Genomic DNA, 16,611 nt, shown 5'->3' on the forward strand with positions numbered 1-16,611 from the left:
GTGTTTCCCCTGCTTTTGTAGGATGACAAATTTTACAAGCCAAGTATTAAAGAGGTTCAGTTGTAAAATTTAATGGGAAACAGTGAGACAACCAACGGTAACATTCAGTTTGGAAGTTCCTTAAGGGGTAGTTTAGGAAAATAAGAAAAGTTAACGGAACTTTTATATAATCGAAAAAGCAGAGCAAGAGAGATAGAGATGAAACTACAGAGAGTGTGTGAGAGCTAACTAGTGGGAGGCAAGTGCCATTTTTTCTCACCGGCTTCTTCTCACTCTATTTGTAGTCTATGTCTATCTCTCTTCGACTGTGAACTCCTCTTTCTCTCTAAACTTTTTTCTTCAGTCTCTTACTTTTGCTTCCATCAGCCATTAGCTTTCTCTCTTTCTGCTTTACACCACCAGTGGGCAGCGACTCTTTCCCTCTTTTCGCATTGAATTCGCTAAGTTCCTTAAAACTCCCAGAGGATCTCTCTCTCTCTCTCTCTCTCTCTCTCTCTCTGTGTCTATCCATTTTTTGATTCCTTTTGTGGATACCCATTTGGATTTGGAGGCAAAATAAGAGCTACAAGTGGGTGTCAGCCATGGCAGCTCCAAAACCAGAGGAGATAAGCCACCCACCAATGGACCAACTTCAAGGCCTAGAGTACTGTATTGATTCAAACCCATCATGGGGTATGGCCGATTTTATTCTTTTTCTCAACTCCCCACGTTCTCCATTCCATTGATTTATTCATCTTCTGATCCTTCTCGTTTTTGCGTGTGAAAGCAGGGGAGGCAATAGCTCTGGGGTTCCAGCACTACATTTTGGCCTTAGGAACTGCAGTTATGATTCCATCATTCCTTGTTCCTTTGATGGGTGGCGATGATGTGAGCCAATGCGATATTCAGTCATCTATGCTTTAGATTATTTCCCGTTATCATTGATTGTGATATCTCATAGCTATTTCCTATAATTGGAAATTAGAGAATCAACCGTTCTATGTTTTTTTTTCTTCACTTTGTGCAGGAATATGATCTTTTTTAATAAAAATATTCATGATCAGCTACAATAACTCACACGTTGTTTGTTCTTTTTCTTTGAACTTTTGGCTTTTCCACATGAGTTTGTATAATTGATATGGCTTTTTGTCCATTTCACCATTCATCAGGATGATAAAGTGAGGGTGGTACAGACTCTGCTTTTTGTTGAAGGAATTAATACACTTCTGCAAACACTATTTGGGACCCGATTGCCAACCGTGATTGGAGGGTCCTATGCCTTCATGGTTCCCATAATCTCCATAATTCACGATTCCTCCTTGACGCGCATCGAGGATCCTCATATGGTTAGTCCAATTCTCTGCAACATATTTCAGTCTTTACTTGTTTATTTTTCTTAAAGTTGGACTTCACCGTCTCCCAAAAAGACCTTCTTTCGGTGGACAATTTATATGTCTGCCCCACCCACTTGCCCAATTGACTTTATCGTATCAAACGTCGTCAAGAGAAGCACATATGATTAAGGAGCTTAAAAAACTATTCAAATGTGAGTCACATCAATGAATAAAAATCCTATAAAGTTAGGGGGTGATAATTCGTATTTATGTTTCGGATTTGGACTTCAAAAATTCTTTAATTTTGTGTTGGGTTCGTGTCGAATTTTTGGACACTTATGTCGCATGTTGAGTTCGAATCATTTCGAAGCATGGGTAAAAAAAAAGACTATATATATCAACTATAACTTGAATCATTTAATTAAACGGTCATAATTTCTTAATTTCGTGTCGGATTCGCACGCTGTGAAAAAATTTGAAAGCCCTACACAAAGCACACAGGAGTGCATTTGTTTCCCCCATTTTGTTTGCCCTAGTGTTATGAATTATTAGTTTGACAATTAATGTTAACCCCGTCTTCGTATCTTGGCTATGATACCTTGTTAAGTCATGTATTATACCAAAAGCTTAAATTAATAAAAAAATAATAAATTTCGTTATTACTTTAACCACCCTTGTTAGCGGAGTGTTGTGATAACTAATAATAATTTTGAAGACCGTGGGAGTGACTTACTTGTGGTTTCCATACAGCAAAAACTAATGGTCTTGGATTTATTTCTAGAGATTTCTCAACACCATGAGAGCAGTACAAGGTGCACTTATAGTAGCATCAAGCATACAAATTATTTTGGGATTTAGTCAAATGTGGGCCATCTGTTCCAGGTACTTTTTTTCATCTCTAATTGATTTTTTCACTCTAAAGTCAAAGCAATAATTCCTATTAAATGGCTACATTGTTTTTTATATTTCAGGTTCTTCAGCCCTCTTGGAATGGCTCCGGTAATTGCGCTAGTGGGTTTTGGCCTCTTTGATAGAGGATTCCCTGTGGTATGTACAAAAAATATTACTGCCATTGTTTTTAATCCTTAATTTAATACCTTCCAAATGAAAATATATACCTCCTGTGATGTTACTCATACTGTTTAACATTGATTCACTGGACTTCTATAAGGTTGGACGGTGCGTGGAAATTGGCATTCCCATGCTTATCCTGTTTATAGCCTTCTCCCAGGTACTACTGCTATTTTTTCTTTTAACCAGTCCCGTATTGAAAAGATGACGAGTAGTCCACGTAGAGTTTTTGGTTTATAAATGTAGTCCTGGGTGCTAAGTCTCATATTGCTTAGTTACTAGATGAAATTGACTAATCATTTTGAAATGATAGCGTAGTCATGGCTAACGTTTTTTCTTGTCACTCTCAATGTTAAGAAAGATTCTCAAGGACGTGATTTTAATTGTACAATCGTTGAAACAAAGAACACATTAATTATCTAAAAGGTAATGGTTCAGATGGATAATTTAAATAGGGGAAAGTCTGGCTATTTGCAAAATGATATATGTCCTTGGGATTTCTCTAACAGACCACTGTTTCAAAATGTGTTTTGTGTAGCAAAAAGCAGATGCTTGTTATAGAAAAGCAGTCTAAATGTGTGTTTTTTGTTCTGTTTTTGGTATGCAGTACTTAAAAAGTTTTCAGCTCAGGAAACTGCCAGTCCTGGAGCGGTTTGCTCTCCTCATATCAGTTACTGTGATATGGGCATATGCACACCTCTTGACAGCCAGTGGTGCATACAGACATCGACCAAATTTAACCCAAGAAAACTGCCGAACTGACCGAGCCAATCTGATTTCTTCTGCTCCATGGTTGGTAGCTAAAGCAGCCCTTTATCAGTTTAATCTTCATAAAATCTATGTGACAAACTAAAACACTCATTGATAGATGACTAAACTTAGTTCCCCATGCTGAAGATCAGGATAGTTTCTGAATGACCATAGGACTTAAATCAAGCCAATGTATGCCTTCTGAACTGCAATGCTATGAGGAGAGATAGTCTGCTTCTTCCGAGGTTAATGTTAGGAACTAGAATCTTCCATCAAAATAGTAAAAAGAAAAAAATATATATGAAGAACAAAAGGTTCAATATAGTAGTATGTCCTCTTTGTTGGAAACTGCTCAAGCAGAATGTAGAAATATATGATGGGAAAATAATATGAAAGAGAGAGCACAAGCAGAGAGAAGTTGATGAAGCGTTAGGGGGCTACATCTTGTATTAAAGTATATGTTTAAACTGTAATATAATGATTTCTGTTTATAAAGAGGCTAGAGTAGTGAACAAGTAAAACCTAGACTAAATAAGGAAGGGAATAAACCCTAAAATGAAACATAATATAAAATATTCTAACACAGAGGAAAATAGCCGCCACCCAAATGCAGCTGGAAGCTAGAAAAGTTTGGTTGCACCCCCCTCTCCTCCATCTAGATGTATATACGGCACTAAAATGTGATACTATTAGGATAACCATTTGATTTGGAATATTCACAAATATCTCTCTCCTCCCAGACATGGTCGAAAGATTGTGAAAAGATTGGCTCATTTTTTTACCATGAAATTGATTGTTTTCAGGATAAAAATCCCATACCCTCTTCAATGGGGTGCTCCTACCTTTGACGCTGGTCATGCTTTTGGAATGATGGCTGCCGTTCTAGTTTCATTGATTGAGGTATTACTTGGATAAAAAACTTAGAGAGTAAGTAAAAACCCAATGAGATATTTTCATCAGTAAAATTAAAAGCTATTGTTTGCTTTTACAGTCAACTGGAGCTTACAAGGCTGCATCACGTCTAGCAAGTGCCACACCACCTCCAGCGCATGTTCTTAGCCGTGGTATTGGCTGGCAAGGAATTGGGATCCTGCTGAGTGGACTCTTTGGAACATTGACTGGCTCAACAGTCTCTATGTAAATGTTATTTCTTCTTGCTCTTAACTTCCTCACTCATACACTACAAAGAGACTAATCATCTATGAAAAAACACAGCGAAAATGTCGGGCTTCTTGGAAGTACTCGTGTTGGAAGCCGCAGGGTTATCCAAATCTCAGCTGGTTTTATGATATTCTTCTCCATGTTAGGTGAGTGACAAATTATTACCTATATTGTTTGAATTTAATCATTTAATTTATATTCTAACGTATATATTTCTCTGCATAATTTCACTTCGTGAGACTCACAGTATACCACGTTAAACTTCCGCAGGAAAATTTGGAGCTTTGTTTGCATCAATACCCTTCACTGTATTTGCTGCTGTATATTGTGTATTGTTTGGTCTTGTCGGTGGGTATCATTCATGATTCATCATTTCATTTTCTAATGGCATTGAATAGTTCCTCTTCTCTTTCCCTGAAGTGAAGTCTGTACATGAGTATTAATGTGTTTTTGTTTTCAGCTTCGGTGGGGCTGTCATTTTTGCAGTTCACGAACATGAACTCAATGAGGAACCTGTTCATCACTGGCGTTGCCTTCTTCTTGGGTTTGTCTGTTCCCGAGTATTTCAGGGAATACACAGCCAAGGCTCTTCATGGTCCTGCTCATACCAGTGCTGTATGGGTGAGTTTTTTTGGTCTTTTCATCTGTACTCCATCTTATTTCCGACACAGAAAGAGAAATAACAACCTGCATATATTGGCAACCTTATTGGACCCCGTAATTTGACGTTGAAACGCTACCCCACGAGCAATCGGTCTATCTGAAAATAGACAGACAGGTCCCCTCCTTAAAGTTGCTGACAATTCACGTGGGATACGAGTCTTCAGCAATTTGGATAATAGATTCACCTGTTTTGTTCTCTAAAACGATTTTGGATTCTAGATAAGGATAGATGACAATTACCTCCCTGAACGGCTAACAATTTAGGCACTTAATGTGAGATATGAGAGAGTGACTCACTTGTTCAAGTAGGTGGCCGGACAGCTCAAAATTTATGGAGAAATGATTCATTTTCTTCTCTTGTCCTTCTCTCATCCTCTCACTTTTAAAAATTATCATGGGATCTGTAGAGTCCCCTCATATGAATCCCACGTATCCAATATCAATGAAACATTGAGGCGGGGTGGGTTGGTTGGGGAGAGTAGATAGCCTACATCGTAAATTAGCCCAATAAAGGTGGTGATATTGGTCATGTTGGTTTCATGTAGCTACTCTCCTCTCGCCTTCCAGCAGAAGCTTTTTGAGCTAAAGCTTGCTTAAGGTTAAGGGATAAAAACCTCCTCTACTTATGTTGTGGAGGTGGTCGTGGTGCCGCCCCCTATCACAGATCCAATAGTAACTTTCAAAAGTGAAAGGATGAGAGGAGGATGTATAGCACATCTCTCACATTACCGGTCAATTTGAGTAAGAAATTGACAAATAATTGTTGTAGATCTCGATCTTTGAATCGTATATGAGCTCTTTCACATCATACTGTACAAATAGGTGGCCGCTTTTAGGTTGGAATTTTTTTTAAATAATAAATACTAAAATGGAATATAGCCTTTTTTTTTTTTTTTTTTTTTTACTAGGCAAGTTTAGAAAGAGAAGGGAAAGGGGAAAAGATCAACTACAACAAAAAATGGGTAGTCAACCCAAAGAAACCACAACAAAAAAAACCATAACAGTGCAATAGAAATTTCCTAAAAACTAGTGGGGCATTGGACCAAGGCTTGAGTGTTTGTATGCACACATGCACGTGTTTTGATCCGACCAGAACCATTGACATGAACTTTGTTGTTGTCTCTTGATGTGCAGTTCAATGATTTCCTGAACACTATCTTCTTCTCATCCCCGACTGTTGCATTGATTGTTGCAATCTTTCTGGACAACACACTCGACTACAAGGATAGTGCCAGAGACAGGGGAATGCCATGGTGGGTTAAGTTTCGGGCATTTAAGGGGGACAGCCGAAATGAGGAGTTCTACACCCTCCCTTTCAATCTCAACCGTTTCTTCCCCCCATCTTGAACAAGTTTACTGCCATTGAGAAGAGAAAGATGTTAGAGGAAAAGCATCATTTCCAGAAAGGGTTCGTTCCAGTGAAGAAAGAGTGAAACCGAAGGTCCATTGATTAATGCAGAGCAATGACACCTTTGCTTTCCCTCCTCCACTCTTTTTTCATTGCTATATATATATATATATATATATATATATATAGCGTTTTTTGACTTGGATTATTTTGGTATAGTATAAAACTAGTTGATATGTATTCCCTTTAAGTTTGATTCAATGTGAAAGTCACCGAATTTTCGGTGTAATTTTGAGAGATTTTGAGTCTGTATTTATGTCTGGCAGAAATGACGGTTTCAGCTCAATCTAATTAATTGGCATGCATTATTATCTCCCAAATGCTGCTTCAAAATATGTGTAATCTAAGCGTTTAAAAGAAAGCTTCTTAACCAACCAAATTCTGATAAGAAGGGGGAAAATGGAAAGAGTTCAGACCGAGAGGTTACGTGTCAAGAGACTCAATCGCACCGAGTTGAATATTCCGAGATGCACAAAATCAATCTTAAAGAACAACACTCTTTCATGATTCTATAGTATTGTGAGATATTTCTTTACTTTAATTTTAATTTCTTGCATTCTATTTATCTTACTATTTTTAATAAGATTGAATTATTATCAAATAAATTTATCTTATTGTTAATTTTCGGATTAATATTATATAGTATCAACAAGATAGTCCTTTTGCACGGCACCATCATAATAATTTTAAAGAGTAATGCTACATATCATCCCTTTTGTCTCCCTAAAATTGATGTGGCTCTTAAAATCACCATTGAATTTATGATAGATCATTATAGGATTTTGATCCAATGGTGATTTTAAGAGCCACATCAATTTTGGGAGGACAAAAGGAGGATAAAAGGATGATATGTAGCATTACTCAATTTTAAAACATAATTTTTCTACGATCCAATTTATACGAAATTTATATCCAATTATTTTTATCATAAAATGAACAATTTGTATCATAACCTTATCTACAATCTTCAACAATTCAATCTCAAGTCTATACATAACAAATGAAAAGAATATAGGGGAAAAGAGAAGAATTTACAACAAAAAATTAGTGTCAAAAAGGCAAGAGAGCCTCCCTCAAAAGAGTTGTGAGCATGAGGACATGCTATCGGGGTTTGCACATACACTCCGGGCACCTTGGCAGTCGATAAATGCTTCGACCAAAGCCCCTCACGCGCACTCTTTGACCTTCCTCGACCATCTTTTTCACTCTGTCTTCAAAACTGTTCCATCCAATGCTGCTATTCTCGGACAAAATTGCTGCCAGCCTCTTCTTGTTGGGCCGCAAGGTAGGTGCATGGCCACCGCCATAGTAAGTTCGGAATCCAGACACAAGGGATGAAAGTTGGCTTCCGGAGTCAGTCATGGCAAAGACATCGGCAGTTGCACATGCAATGAAGTCCAATGCAGCTAGCTGCATCCACACCAACTCTTTATTTTGACTAGTTACAATTAAAAAGAGTTGAGGATTAAAGAGCCACAGGATGCCACATGATATTCCTATTCCAATCACCTTCACTAATCCTATCAGGTGAAGAGCCACAACCGCTAATCAAACCTGCATTTTGACGGTGAGTAATGCTATTTCGTAGACTGCATAAGATTACCATACAACTTGATGATGTGGCAGTGAAAATTAGTCATTTGGATCAACACTTTGATAAAAAAAAAAAAAAAAAAAAAAAATTATTTTCACTGTCACGTTATCCCAGTTGAGTGGCAATAGTATAACAGTTTACTAAATAGCATTACTCTTTGATAGATGCTCTTGAAAATTGGCCCTAAATTGTTTTCTAACATCTTATGCAATTGTCTTTGGAATTAGAAGTACAGAATCTCAAGTGAGGAAATTCACTGCAAATCGCTTCCATTGCATATACCATAGGTACCCATCTTATGGGTAGCATTTGTTTGATTTATGACATATAACTAAAGGGGGTGCACTGTGATTACTAATAACTCATAGGAGATCACTCAAGTACATGGTGTTCTTTAGAGAAGACTAATTCTTTACCTGACATTAGAACTAACCTAACTTGAATCATCAAAATACTGTTCCTTTGGAACTACAACTGAGCACTTTCAAGTATTAGCACCAGAAAGGATCAACAAAGGACGAGGGCATGCTTGTTGAACATCAATAATTTTTGTAGAATAGAAGTACTCTAGTTTGCAACAGTAATTATTTAGTCAATAAGATGAAAATGTACCAAAATTTTAGAACTCTGAAATTCAGCTATCACTCTTTTAGTAGATGTAAAAATGAGAAGGAACATAAAATACTGTAAAATGCTTAAGACATCCTCTTTAATTATGCAGTTGTCCTTTTATTGATTTTCTCTAATTGCCCCGTTGGAGCCCAAATGAACCTAGAAACTGATTTAAAATTATACCCACACCATGAGTTCATAATCAAATGAATGTTGGCAAGAGAACAGTCAGATACAGAGAGATCTAAAATAAAGTTTGATACATTGTAAGATATGTTTATAAGTAAAAAAAAAAATGACAGAGCTACTACTCATTTACCTGAGAGGAGAAATTTCTAAAAGGTGCAAGTTCATCCGGAGTGAGGAGGGTTTCCTTTGTGACCAAATTGGGATAGAGGCTGGTGAGTGAATCCATCCGGGATTTTCCTCCATAAATTTGAGAACCAGCCAAATAAAAGTAAGTTCCACGCTTAAAACCAAGTCCAGCTAGAACAAGTGCCGCTTCTTCTGGTGTCAATGGACATCTTCCCAACTTTCTTAACGCTCCTGGAGAAATAGGGCTGCAAACATCAATATAGCAACAGAGATAGATCAGTCAACTAAAAGATGTTCATAAAAACAGTACTAGAGAAAAGCATAGCTTGAAAAACCTCAAGAGCCATACCTTGAGTTCTTTAATCGCTCAATAAGCAGAGGAAAATGGATTTCTCTATAGGCTTGAAGTTCCTTTCTCTCATTTTCTCCACCTCCAAATTCACACAGGGAGTAGGCCACCATATCTACTTCAAATCTCAAATGTAAAGCAAGGTATTTGGTTGGGCCTTTAGCAGCATCATGCTTGTTCGAGGGATTGTCAAGCATGAAGTTTCCAAGCAATTGTTTGTCCAACATACTTCGTGCAGCGCCATATTTTCTTATCCTTCTAACCAATAATGAACCAACTTGTTGGATTTTTGGCACAAACTTCAAAGCGTGGAAGTTACATTTGCATCTTAATCTCTGCCACAAAGTGAAGTAGTTTTAACTGAATTGTAAAGGCATTGCGAGAATGCATGAGAGTTATCTGACCTTGCCATATACTAGATAACTATGCAGGACTAGTATAAGCTATTAAATGTAGTCAGGGTGAATTAGGAATGGAGTGGTGAATAAAAGTGAGGCAGACTGAGATGAAAGCTGCTTCTGAACTATTGTATGATTAATATATGCATAGACAAAATTTTGGACGACATCAGAACATTTAGGGTACTAAGCAACTAAGAACAAAGTTCACCTAGGGAGCATAAAAGAGTTGACATGGCATAAAAGAGTTCGCATGATATAGCTTTCAATCAACACCCAATCAAGTGCTCAACAGGATATTACTGTATTCAATAAGAACACATGTAGGATGTGTATTTGTTAGCTAGTAAAAATAGCAGGTTTAGCTTTCATTGCACTAACATCTACTCTGAAATATTCAAACCTTTAGGGGAAGTTTTATAACCTGAAGCTTGGAAGGCAATGGATCAAAGCCTAGTCGATTTCCAAATCCAAGGAAGTGGACAACTCCATTTCGTAATAGGAGGGGAAGTATATGTCTGATGTAATCAATAGGCTTTGCCTCCTTCACAAGATCTGCGTCAGTAATCTGAGAAGCAAGGTTAAAGCTTTAAGATGCCCTCAAAAAATGAGTGATACTTATTCTTATAGTATGTTATCCAAATTAATAAGACAACATACCAGACTACCTATTGCTTCAATGTCAAGTGATCTCAGATGAGGAGGGAGTTCATTGACAATGTTGATTTCACCCTTCAAGATATTCATAAAATACTCCTCTTGGTAAATATCACCAAACTGGCTGCATGTTTGTCAAACTAAATGTGTCAACAACAATTGAGGCACTTGCACCAAAATTTAAAATTTACAAATAACCACTAATTGGATTATGTATTTAATTGAATCAGGGATGTCATGAAAGACCCATCAACTGATCAACCAGAAGTTCTAGGAATGCGTATACAGTTCATTATAGTTAGAATATGTTGTTCTTTGGTTTATGTCATTCAGATACTCAGAAGCTATTGTTCATTTAAGCTAAATGCTATCCATATAATTCATATTATTTATAGACAAGAAAAAGATATAAATATGTAATTTGATTTCTCCTTATGTCACATCATCAACTCCATCCTCAGTTCACGAGGGTGGTAGTGACTTGCAAGCTTAAAATGCAACTTTTTTTGGGGGGCTTTTGAAGAGAAGAACACTATGGTTTTAACAAACAATATTTAGGTAAAAGGATAATGATAACTATAAGTAGTATGATATCAGTTGGTTCAAAAATCAAAATCACTAAATGGCTTGGTTTAACTAAACACTGAAGCACCATCCGCATCCCACTGTCCTGTAGTTATGATAACCAAAGCAAGACTATGGAAGTATTCAAGTAAAAGAGAACTGTTGTTTCACAGCATGGCAGTAACTGAAGCAAGCACTTGGCTCTAGAGCCACTCCTTTTAAAGTTAACAGGAATTAATTGAAGTAAGATGACATAATAAGATAACTAAGGTTGAACGGAGGATTTGTACTATAAAAAAATCAAAGTAAATTAGATAGCAGGAAAAAAACTCACACAGGAAGAGCAATTCATGAAGCAAACCATACAACTGAAAAAACTAGTTAAGTTGATTTTTTAGAATGCTAGACCAACATTGACCCACAAAGCTACAGCAACGCAATACTGATGGTGTACAAGTAACCAATCTGAAACAAACTATTTTCACAAGTAATCTCAGATATGATCTCAAACCTGGGATCATTCCAAACATTGCTATATAGAAATCTTGGAAGAACCAGAGTTGCATTAAGAAGAGATGCGACAGCAACAGCATTGCAAATCTGTACACATTAACAATAGCTGAGTCAGTTTGACTAGTGAAGGGTGACTGAAGAAAAGATCACAAGAAGCGACGACAAACTAAGCTCCACCAAAACACATCAGCAAAGAAACTAGCATTAATTGAAATAAATTTTTTTTTTTAAAAAAAAAAAACCACTTCAACTAAAAAGAAACACAAATCTGACATTGTCAAAGTGTTCTTCGCTTATTTTCAAGTAGATCTTATTACAATTCATATTTTGTATGGCAAACGAAGTACCCAATTAAACATACATAATTGAGACAGTAAGACATAGTCTATCAGAGCAAAAGCTTAAACACTTGGCCTCAACTTTATATTAAAGCACTACGTTTACATAATCATCCTAAAGGTTTTTCATGACTCAACTTCTGGGCATATTCTCCTCTACAATGGATGAAACCTATAGATCCGTGTTTCAGTATCAGGAACCCATTTCCTGAGAGAGCTCAGAGAGAACCCATATCAGTTGCTGGAAAAATTAGCATAGGTGATAATAGTAAGCACACAATAAGCTAAGACTAAAATAGTTCAACATAATTACTCCTTGCTCCATAAAGGACTCTTCAGCTTCAACTCTATGCACGTTTCTCCTTTAACAAGTATCGGATAATGACGATTGGGTAAGTCTTTTACCAAAGCTTTCCCCTCCTATTCAAAGCCCTCATTCTCAACAAGCATGTAGGATCGATGGCCATTGTATGGGGTAAGAGTCTTCGAAAAAGAGCTCTGTAATGTAACAAGGTTGGAGGTGTCCTAAGTATTTCTTTTTCCCACTAGGTGGAATAGCAAGGTTGTCCTAGGCTACTTTATTTTTCCAACTCCAAAAATTTATCCAGCAATCAGACTGTTGTTGTATAAGGATACTTATGAACTCAAGGCAGCTAAGGTACTTACAGCAACTCTTTGTTGATTGAGACCGCCATTTGCACTGATCAATATGTAGCCATTATTTTTGTCAAATTTCCCTGTCCAAAAACATGGCGAATTTCAGAGTAACATATGCAATCAAGAATTCAATTATAGTAACTAGCTATCATTTGACCTAATAAAAAGAAACTAGTCATCATCTGAAATTTATAGGACAATATGATTACCGGTAATGTAACATTTAAAAGATATTTTTACAAAATAAATTTATCAAGCATATTTCTAATCCATCAAATCAAAGTGGATGAAAGATCAAATACCTAGATTTGTTGGAACCTTTCTGTCTGCACATGGTTTCCATGCAGATGCCTGCCGATATGGTTCCTCCCAGAACCTTGACGAATCTGGCTTAAACTCTTTCTAAAGCATAGTTAAGATTTCAGATATTTGGATAAAATAAATCCAATCAACCTAATTTGACGAGCTAATCAGAAAATCTGTACCAAACATAAAGTTAGTGACTAACCTCTGCAAGAGCATTGGATGCCAAATTTAGAAGCCGGTCATACATCTGTACTGACGATTTTTCTTCATTGATGGAGGCACCTCTATCTTCCTCCTATGGAAAATAGATGCAGCAGATATTATGCAGAATGAAATAAGAATATTATCCTAATTTTAAGAATTGATTATTTACAACTTGCACATTTGGTAGAGAAAAATCTTGCCAAAGGACTAAAGAAACTTTACAGACAAAATGATTAACATAAAGCACACCCAAAATGCACAATGCCCACAACCACTAGCAGCTAAAATCCTAAGCCTGCAGAGTAAAAACGCAGATGCAGACATGCATACATCAGTTTTGACTCTTACACCCCATACCAACTCGGCAACAAAAGGGTAGGTGTTACATTAGTGGACTTCAGTTATAAACGCAATAAGAATCCATCAATAATGCACACAGATCACCTGCTACAGAATTTAAGTAGGAAAATGAGTTCTAAGATGATGCTAAATTGCATCTGAATGGAACATTCACCAACAGGAGAGTACATACTCAAAAGAATTAGACACTTGACTGAGTCACCCAAAATGGCTTCAGAATAACAATGAAAAAAAGTGAGATTCTTCAATAGGCACCAATTAGGATAAATTATGATGAGTGTCACCGAAACTCAGATAGAAACACTCTGGCCAATGCAACGCCCATTTCTTGAGTTCCAACTTAGTTATAGACCAGTACTAACATCAGTAGCTAGTTCAAGAATAGGACATCTAGTATTGCCTCAGGAAACATTTACCTGCCCACTTGATTCTATTTGGGTTGAAGGAGGCAGAAGGTTTCTCACATCAAAAATGGACACCATGAGAGAATCAATAAGGAGAATGAAACCCATCAACCCGAACATAAAAGCAATTGACCTCACGTACTTTCGAAGCCACAAATGCCTTTTCCCCACATAGACTCCCTTAAAAGCACTATATTTTGCAGAATCATTCTTCAACCCATGAAATAAGACAGTTTTGGGATTCCAGTGGTTATCACCCCATGACATTCTCCTTCCTAGAGAGGGATCACTACCTGGTAAAGTTTCTGGACATCTAAACTGATAGTCCTTCATCCCTAATGCTAAGTCAGCATTCTGAACTCCAGGACGCGGACGTCTTGGGGAACCTTGCTTCCCCATTAGAACATTATCTCTCGGTAAAGCTTCAAGTGTCCCAAATTTTAAGACAAAACCACAACCACCATCTCTTATTCCAACATGACAAAAGAAAATTTGGCCATTAGTTAAGCCTATAACAGATACGCACCTTTAAAACAAAGATTAGAAAGAAAACCTTTAAGCCAGCACCACCTTCTATTGCTATGAGTCCTTTCTCCCTCTATTTCTGAAACCGATCGCGACCCGCCAACCCATTGGACCCTATGAGGCAAATTCAGGGTTTGGTGGCACATATTGACATCAGGAAAACGAAAGAGAATTCATAAATTAAGAACACACAAGAATGAAATTCAAAGCGAAGCTAAGAAGTTGTTGATAGTATTATACATAAATAGATGAGTGAAAAACAAGCGAGAAGCGAAACGCCAACAATGCTTTTAGGAGCTAACCTTTTGAAACAAGGATCATACCTGGAACAGCTCCTGGTCACCAACCAGAACAAACGTCGGTTCTGGGTTTCCATTCGTTGAACAGGGGCATAGAAGAAGGAAATTCAAGAAAATGCCATGAGAGTTTTGTGCAAAAATATGAGAGTTTTATGATTTGGTATTGGCGGGTCCTTCGAACCAACCGTATAACGTACATATGCAGTAAATATTTTAAAAATTAAAAGGGTGCTTTTGAGATTAAGTTTGATAAATAAAAAGTGTGATTTTAAATTAAATTACAAAAAAATAAATTGTTTGAAAATTTTATTTTTAAATAATTACGATTTAAAAATGTAAAAAATGTACTTTTTCAAATTGTAGTTAAGGGGTGTTTTTTTGAAAACCCATAATTTTAAAGGTTAACATGAAATTTTAAAGGTCAAATTATGATTTTGTCAAACGCTTACTGCGTTTTTAAAAATTACTTTTTCAAATCGCACGTTTTAAAATATTATTTTAAAATTATATTTTTTGAAATTGCAAATCCAAACAGTCTAAGGTCAGGGTTCATCATTTTGAAAAGTGCGACTAAAAACCAACAATTTTACATTGTGTGATTTCAGTTTCAACAAAAAAAAAAATGGTGTGATTTCAAGCGTAAATTTTTAAAATACAGTTAAATATTTAGTAAAATCATGATTTGATCTTTAAAATAATACATTTTAAAAAATACATCATTGCCTGGATTTGAAAATATAGTTTGTTTTACATTTTTAAACTGCAATTATGGATTTGAAACTTGATTGCATATAAATAAATAAGAAATGATTAAGGAATTTACGATTTCAAAAAGTATGATTTTAAAATGTGTAGTTAAGCGTTTAGTAAAATTGCATGTTAACCTTTAAAATTCTGTGTTTTCAAAAAAACACATCATTGCCTGTTATTTGAAAAAGTAGTTTTCTTCATTTTTAAATCGCAATTTTTTAAAAACGCAATTGCCAAATGTTCATTTTCTGGGATTTTGTTTAAGATCGTACTTTTTATCTACGAAATTGCAATTTCAAATGCACCCTTACCCCTCAACTAATTTTAACCTCAACTAAGGGTGCGTTTGGGATTGCGATTTCGTAGAGAAAAAATGCGATTTTAAACCAAATCGCAGAAAATGAACCGTTTGAAAACTGCGTTTTTAAAAAATTGCGATTTGAAAACTCAGAAAAGTGCTTATTCAAATCGCAGGCAATATAGTGCTTTTTTGAAAACACAGTATTTTAAAAGGTTAATCTGCGATTTTAACGGTCAAACTGCGATTATGCCAAATGCATAACTGCGTTTTTAAAAATCACTTTTTTAAATCGCACTTTTTAAAATCGCAAACTCAAACAGACCCTAAATTCAAATTCAAACAGTTATAATTAAAAAATTGCCAAGGGATGTTAAATGAAGTTTTTAAACTTTTGAAGGGAGATTGTAAAAAAATGACTCAGGGTCAAGTGAAGTTTTCTTAATTTTATTTGGAGATTTTAAATGCACATAGGGATATTTAAAATAAAACTAAAATAATAGGGTTAAGAGAACAATCAACACGCTCAACTTCGTACCAAACGATTGTTAACATGCCAAAATTAAAGAAATCCTTTTTTAGGTTAGCATAGTTAAAGTCAAGGTGTACAAGCGATTATAACCGGTAGTTATTGGTTAAAACCGCTAACTGTCTAAGTGGTTATTACATTTTACCAACTACAACCGCAAACAGCCTAGGCGGAGGCGGTTATTTTTATAACCGTTGGTTAGTGGTTGTTGACTAAATAACCGGTGGTTATATAACTGCTTTTAATTTGGGCTTTCGACCTATTTTGGACCCGATTTTTGGGTCGGTTTTTGTCACTTTTGGGCTAATTTTAAATCCAAAATCTAAAACAAATCCAAATCGAAAAATTCAAATACAAATACAAATCCAAAACCTAAATATTACAACCAAAACATAACAAATCTAAATAACCAAATACAATTAAATCTAAAACCCAAACATTACAAAAATGCTTCGATTTCAAAGAAAACACTTTTCTTTTCCTTTTCCAAATAAATCGAAATGAAGCGTTCGAGAGAAAGCTAATTCTTCGAGAAAGATCCACCAAAGAACTTGAGCACACAAAAAGAAAAGT

General features: G+C 36.0%; 2 protein-coding genes across 3 annotated transcripts; one reads left to right on the forward strand and one right to left on the reverse strand.

Annotated features, from left to right (window-relative positions):
- The first annotated feature begins 202 nt into the window (after positions 1-202).
- On the forward strand, positions 203-6,603 carry LOC133868634 (nucleobase-ascorbate transporter 2). The gene is made up of 13 exons (XM_062305562.1): positions 203-672; positions 770-867; positions 1,149-1,325; positions 2,095-2,195; positions 2,285-2,360; positions 2,485-2,544; positions 2,992-3,176; positions 3,938-4,034; positions 4,126-4,271; positions 4,350-4,441; positions 4,566-4,643; positions 4,756-4,916; positions 6,093-6,603. The coding sequence occupies exons 1-13, from the start codon at positions 582-584 to the stop codon at positions 6,303-6,305; spliced, it is 1,575 nt and encodes a 524-aa protein (XP_062161546.1). The 5' UTR covers positions 203-581; the 3' UTR covers positions 6,306-6,603.
- Positions 6,604-7,271: 668 nt separating this feature from the next.
- On the reverse strand, positions 7,272-14,157 carry LOC133868177 (O-fucosyltransferase 8). Of its 2 annotated transcripts, none has more exons than XM_062305000.1 (10): positions 13,650-14,157; positions 12,872-12,964; positions 12,666-12,765; positions 12,373-12,443; positions 11,367-11,455; positions 10,295-10,415; positions 10,059-10,202; positions 9,237-9,571; positions 8,892-9,132; positions 7,272-7,776 (listed from the first exon to the last, which is right to left on the reverse strand). In XM_062305000.1, exons 1-10 carry the CDS (start codon positions 14,034-14,036, stop codon positions 7,468-7,470), a joined length of 1,890 nt encoding a protein of 629 aa, XP_062160984.1. In that variant the 5' UTR covers positions 14,037-14,157; the 3' UTR covers positions 7,272-7,467. The 2 variants fall into 2 exon arrangements, with proteins under 2 accessions (XP_062160984.1, XP_062160983.1); XM_062304999.1 differs by having other exon boundaries at positions 10,038-10,202.
- Positions 14,158-16,611: the final 2,454 nt, after the last annotated feature.

Source organism: Alnus glutinosa, chromosome 5 (assembly GCF_958979055.1).
Source record: "Alnus glutinosa chromosome 5, dhAlnGlut1.1, whole genome shotgun sequence".
Taxonomy (NCBI): domain Eukaryota; kingdom Viridiplantae; phylum Streptophyta; class Magnoliopsida; order Fagales; family Betulaceae; genus Alnus; species Alnus glutinosa.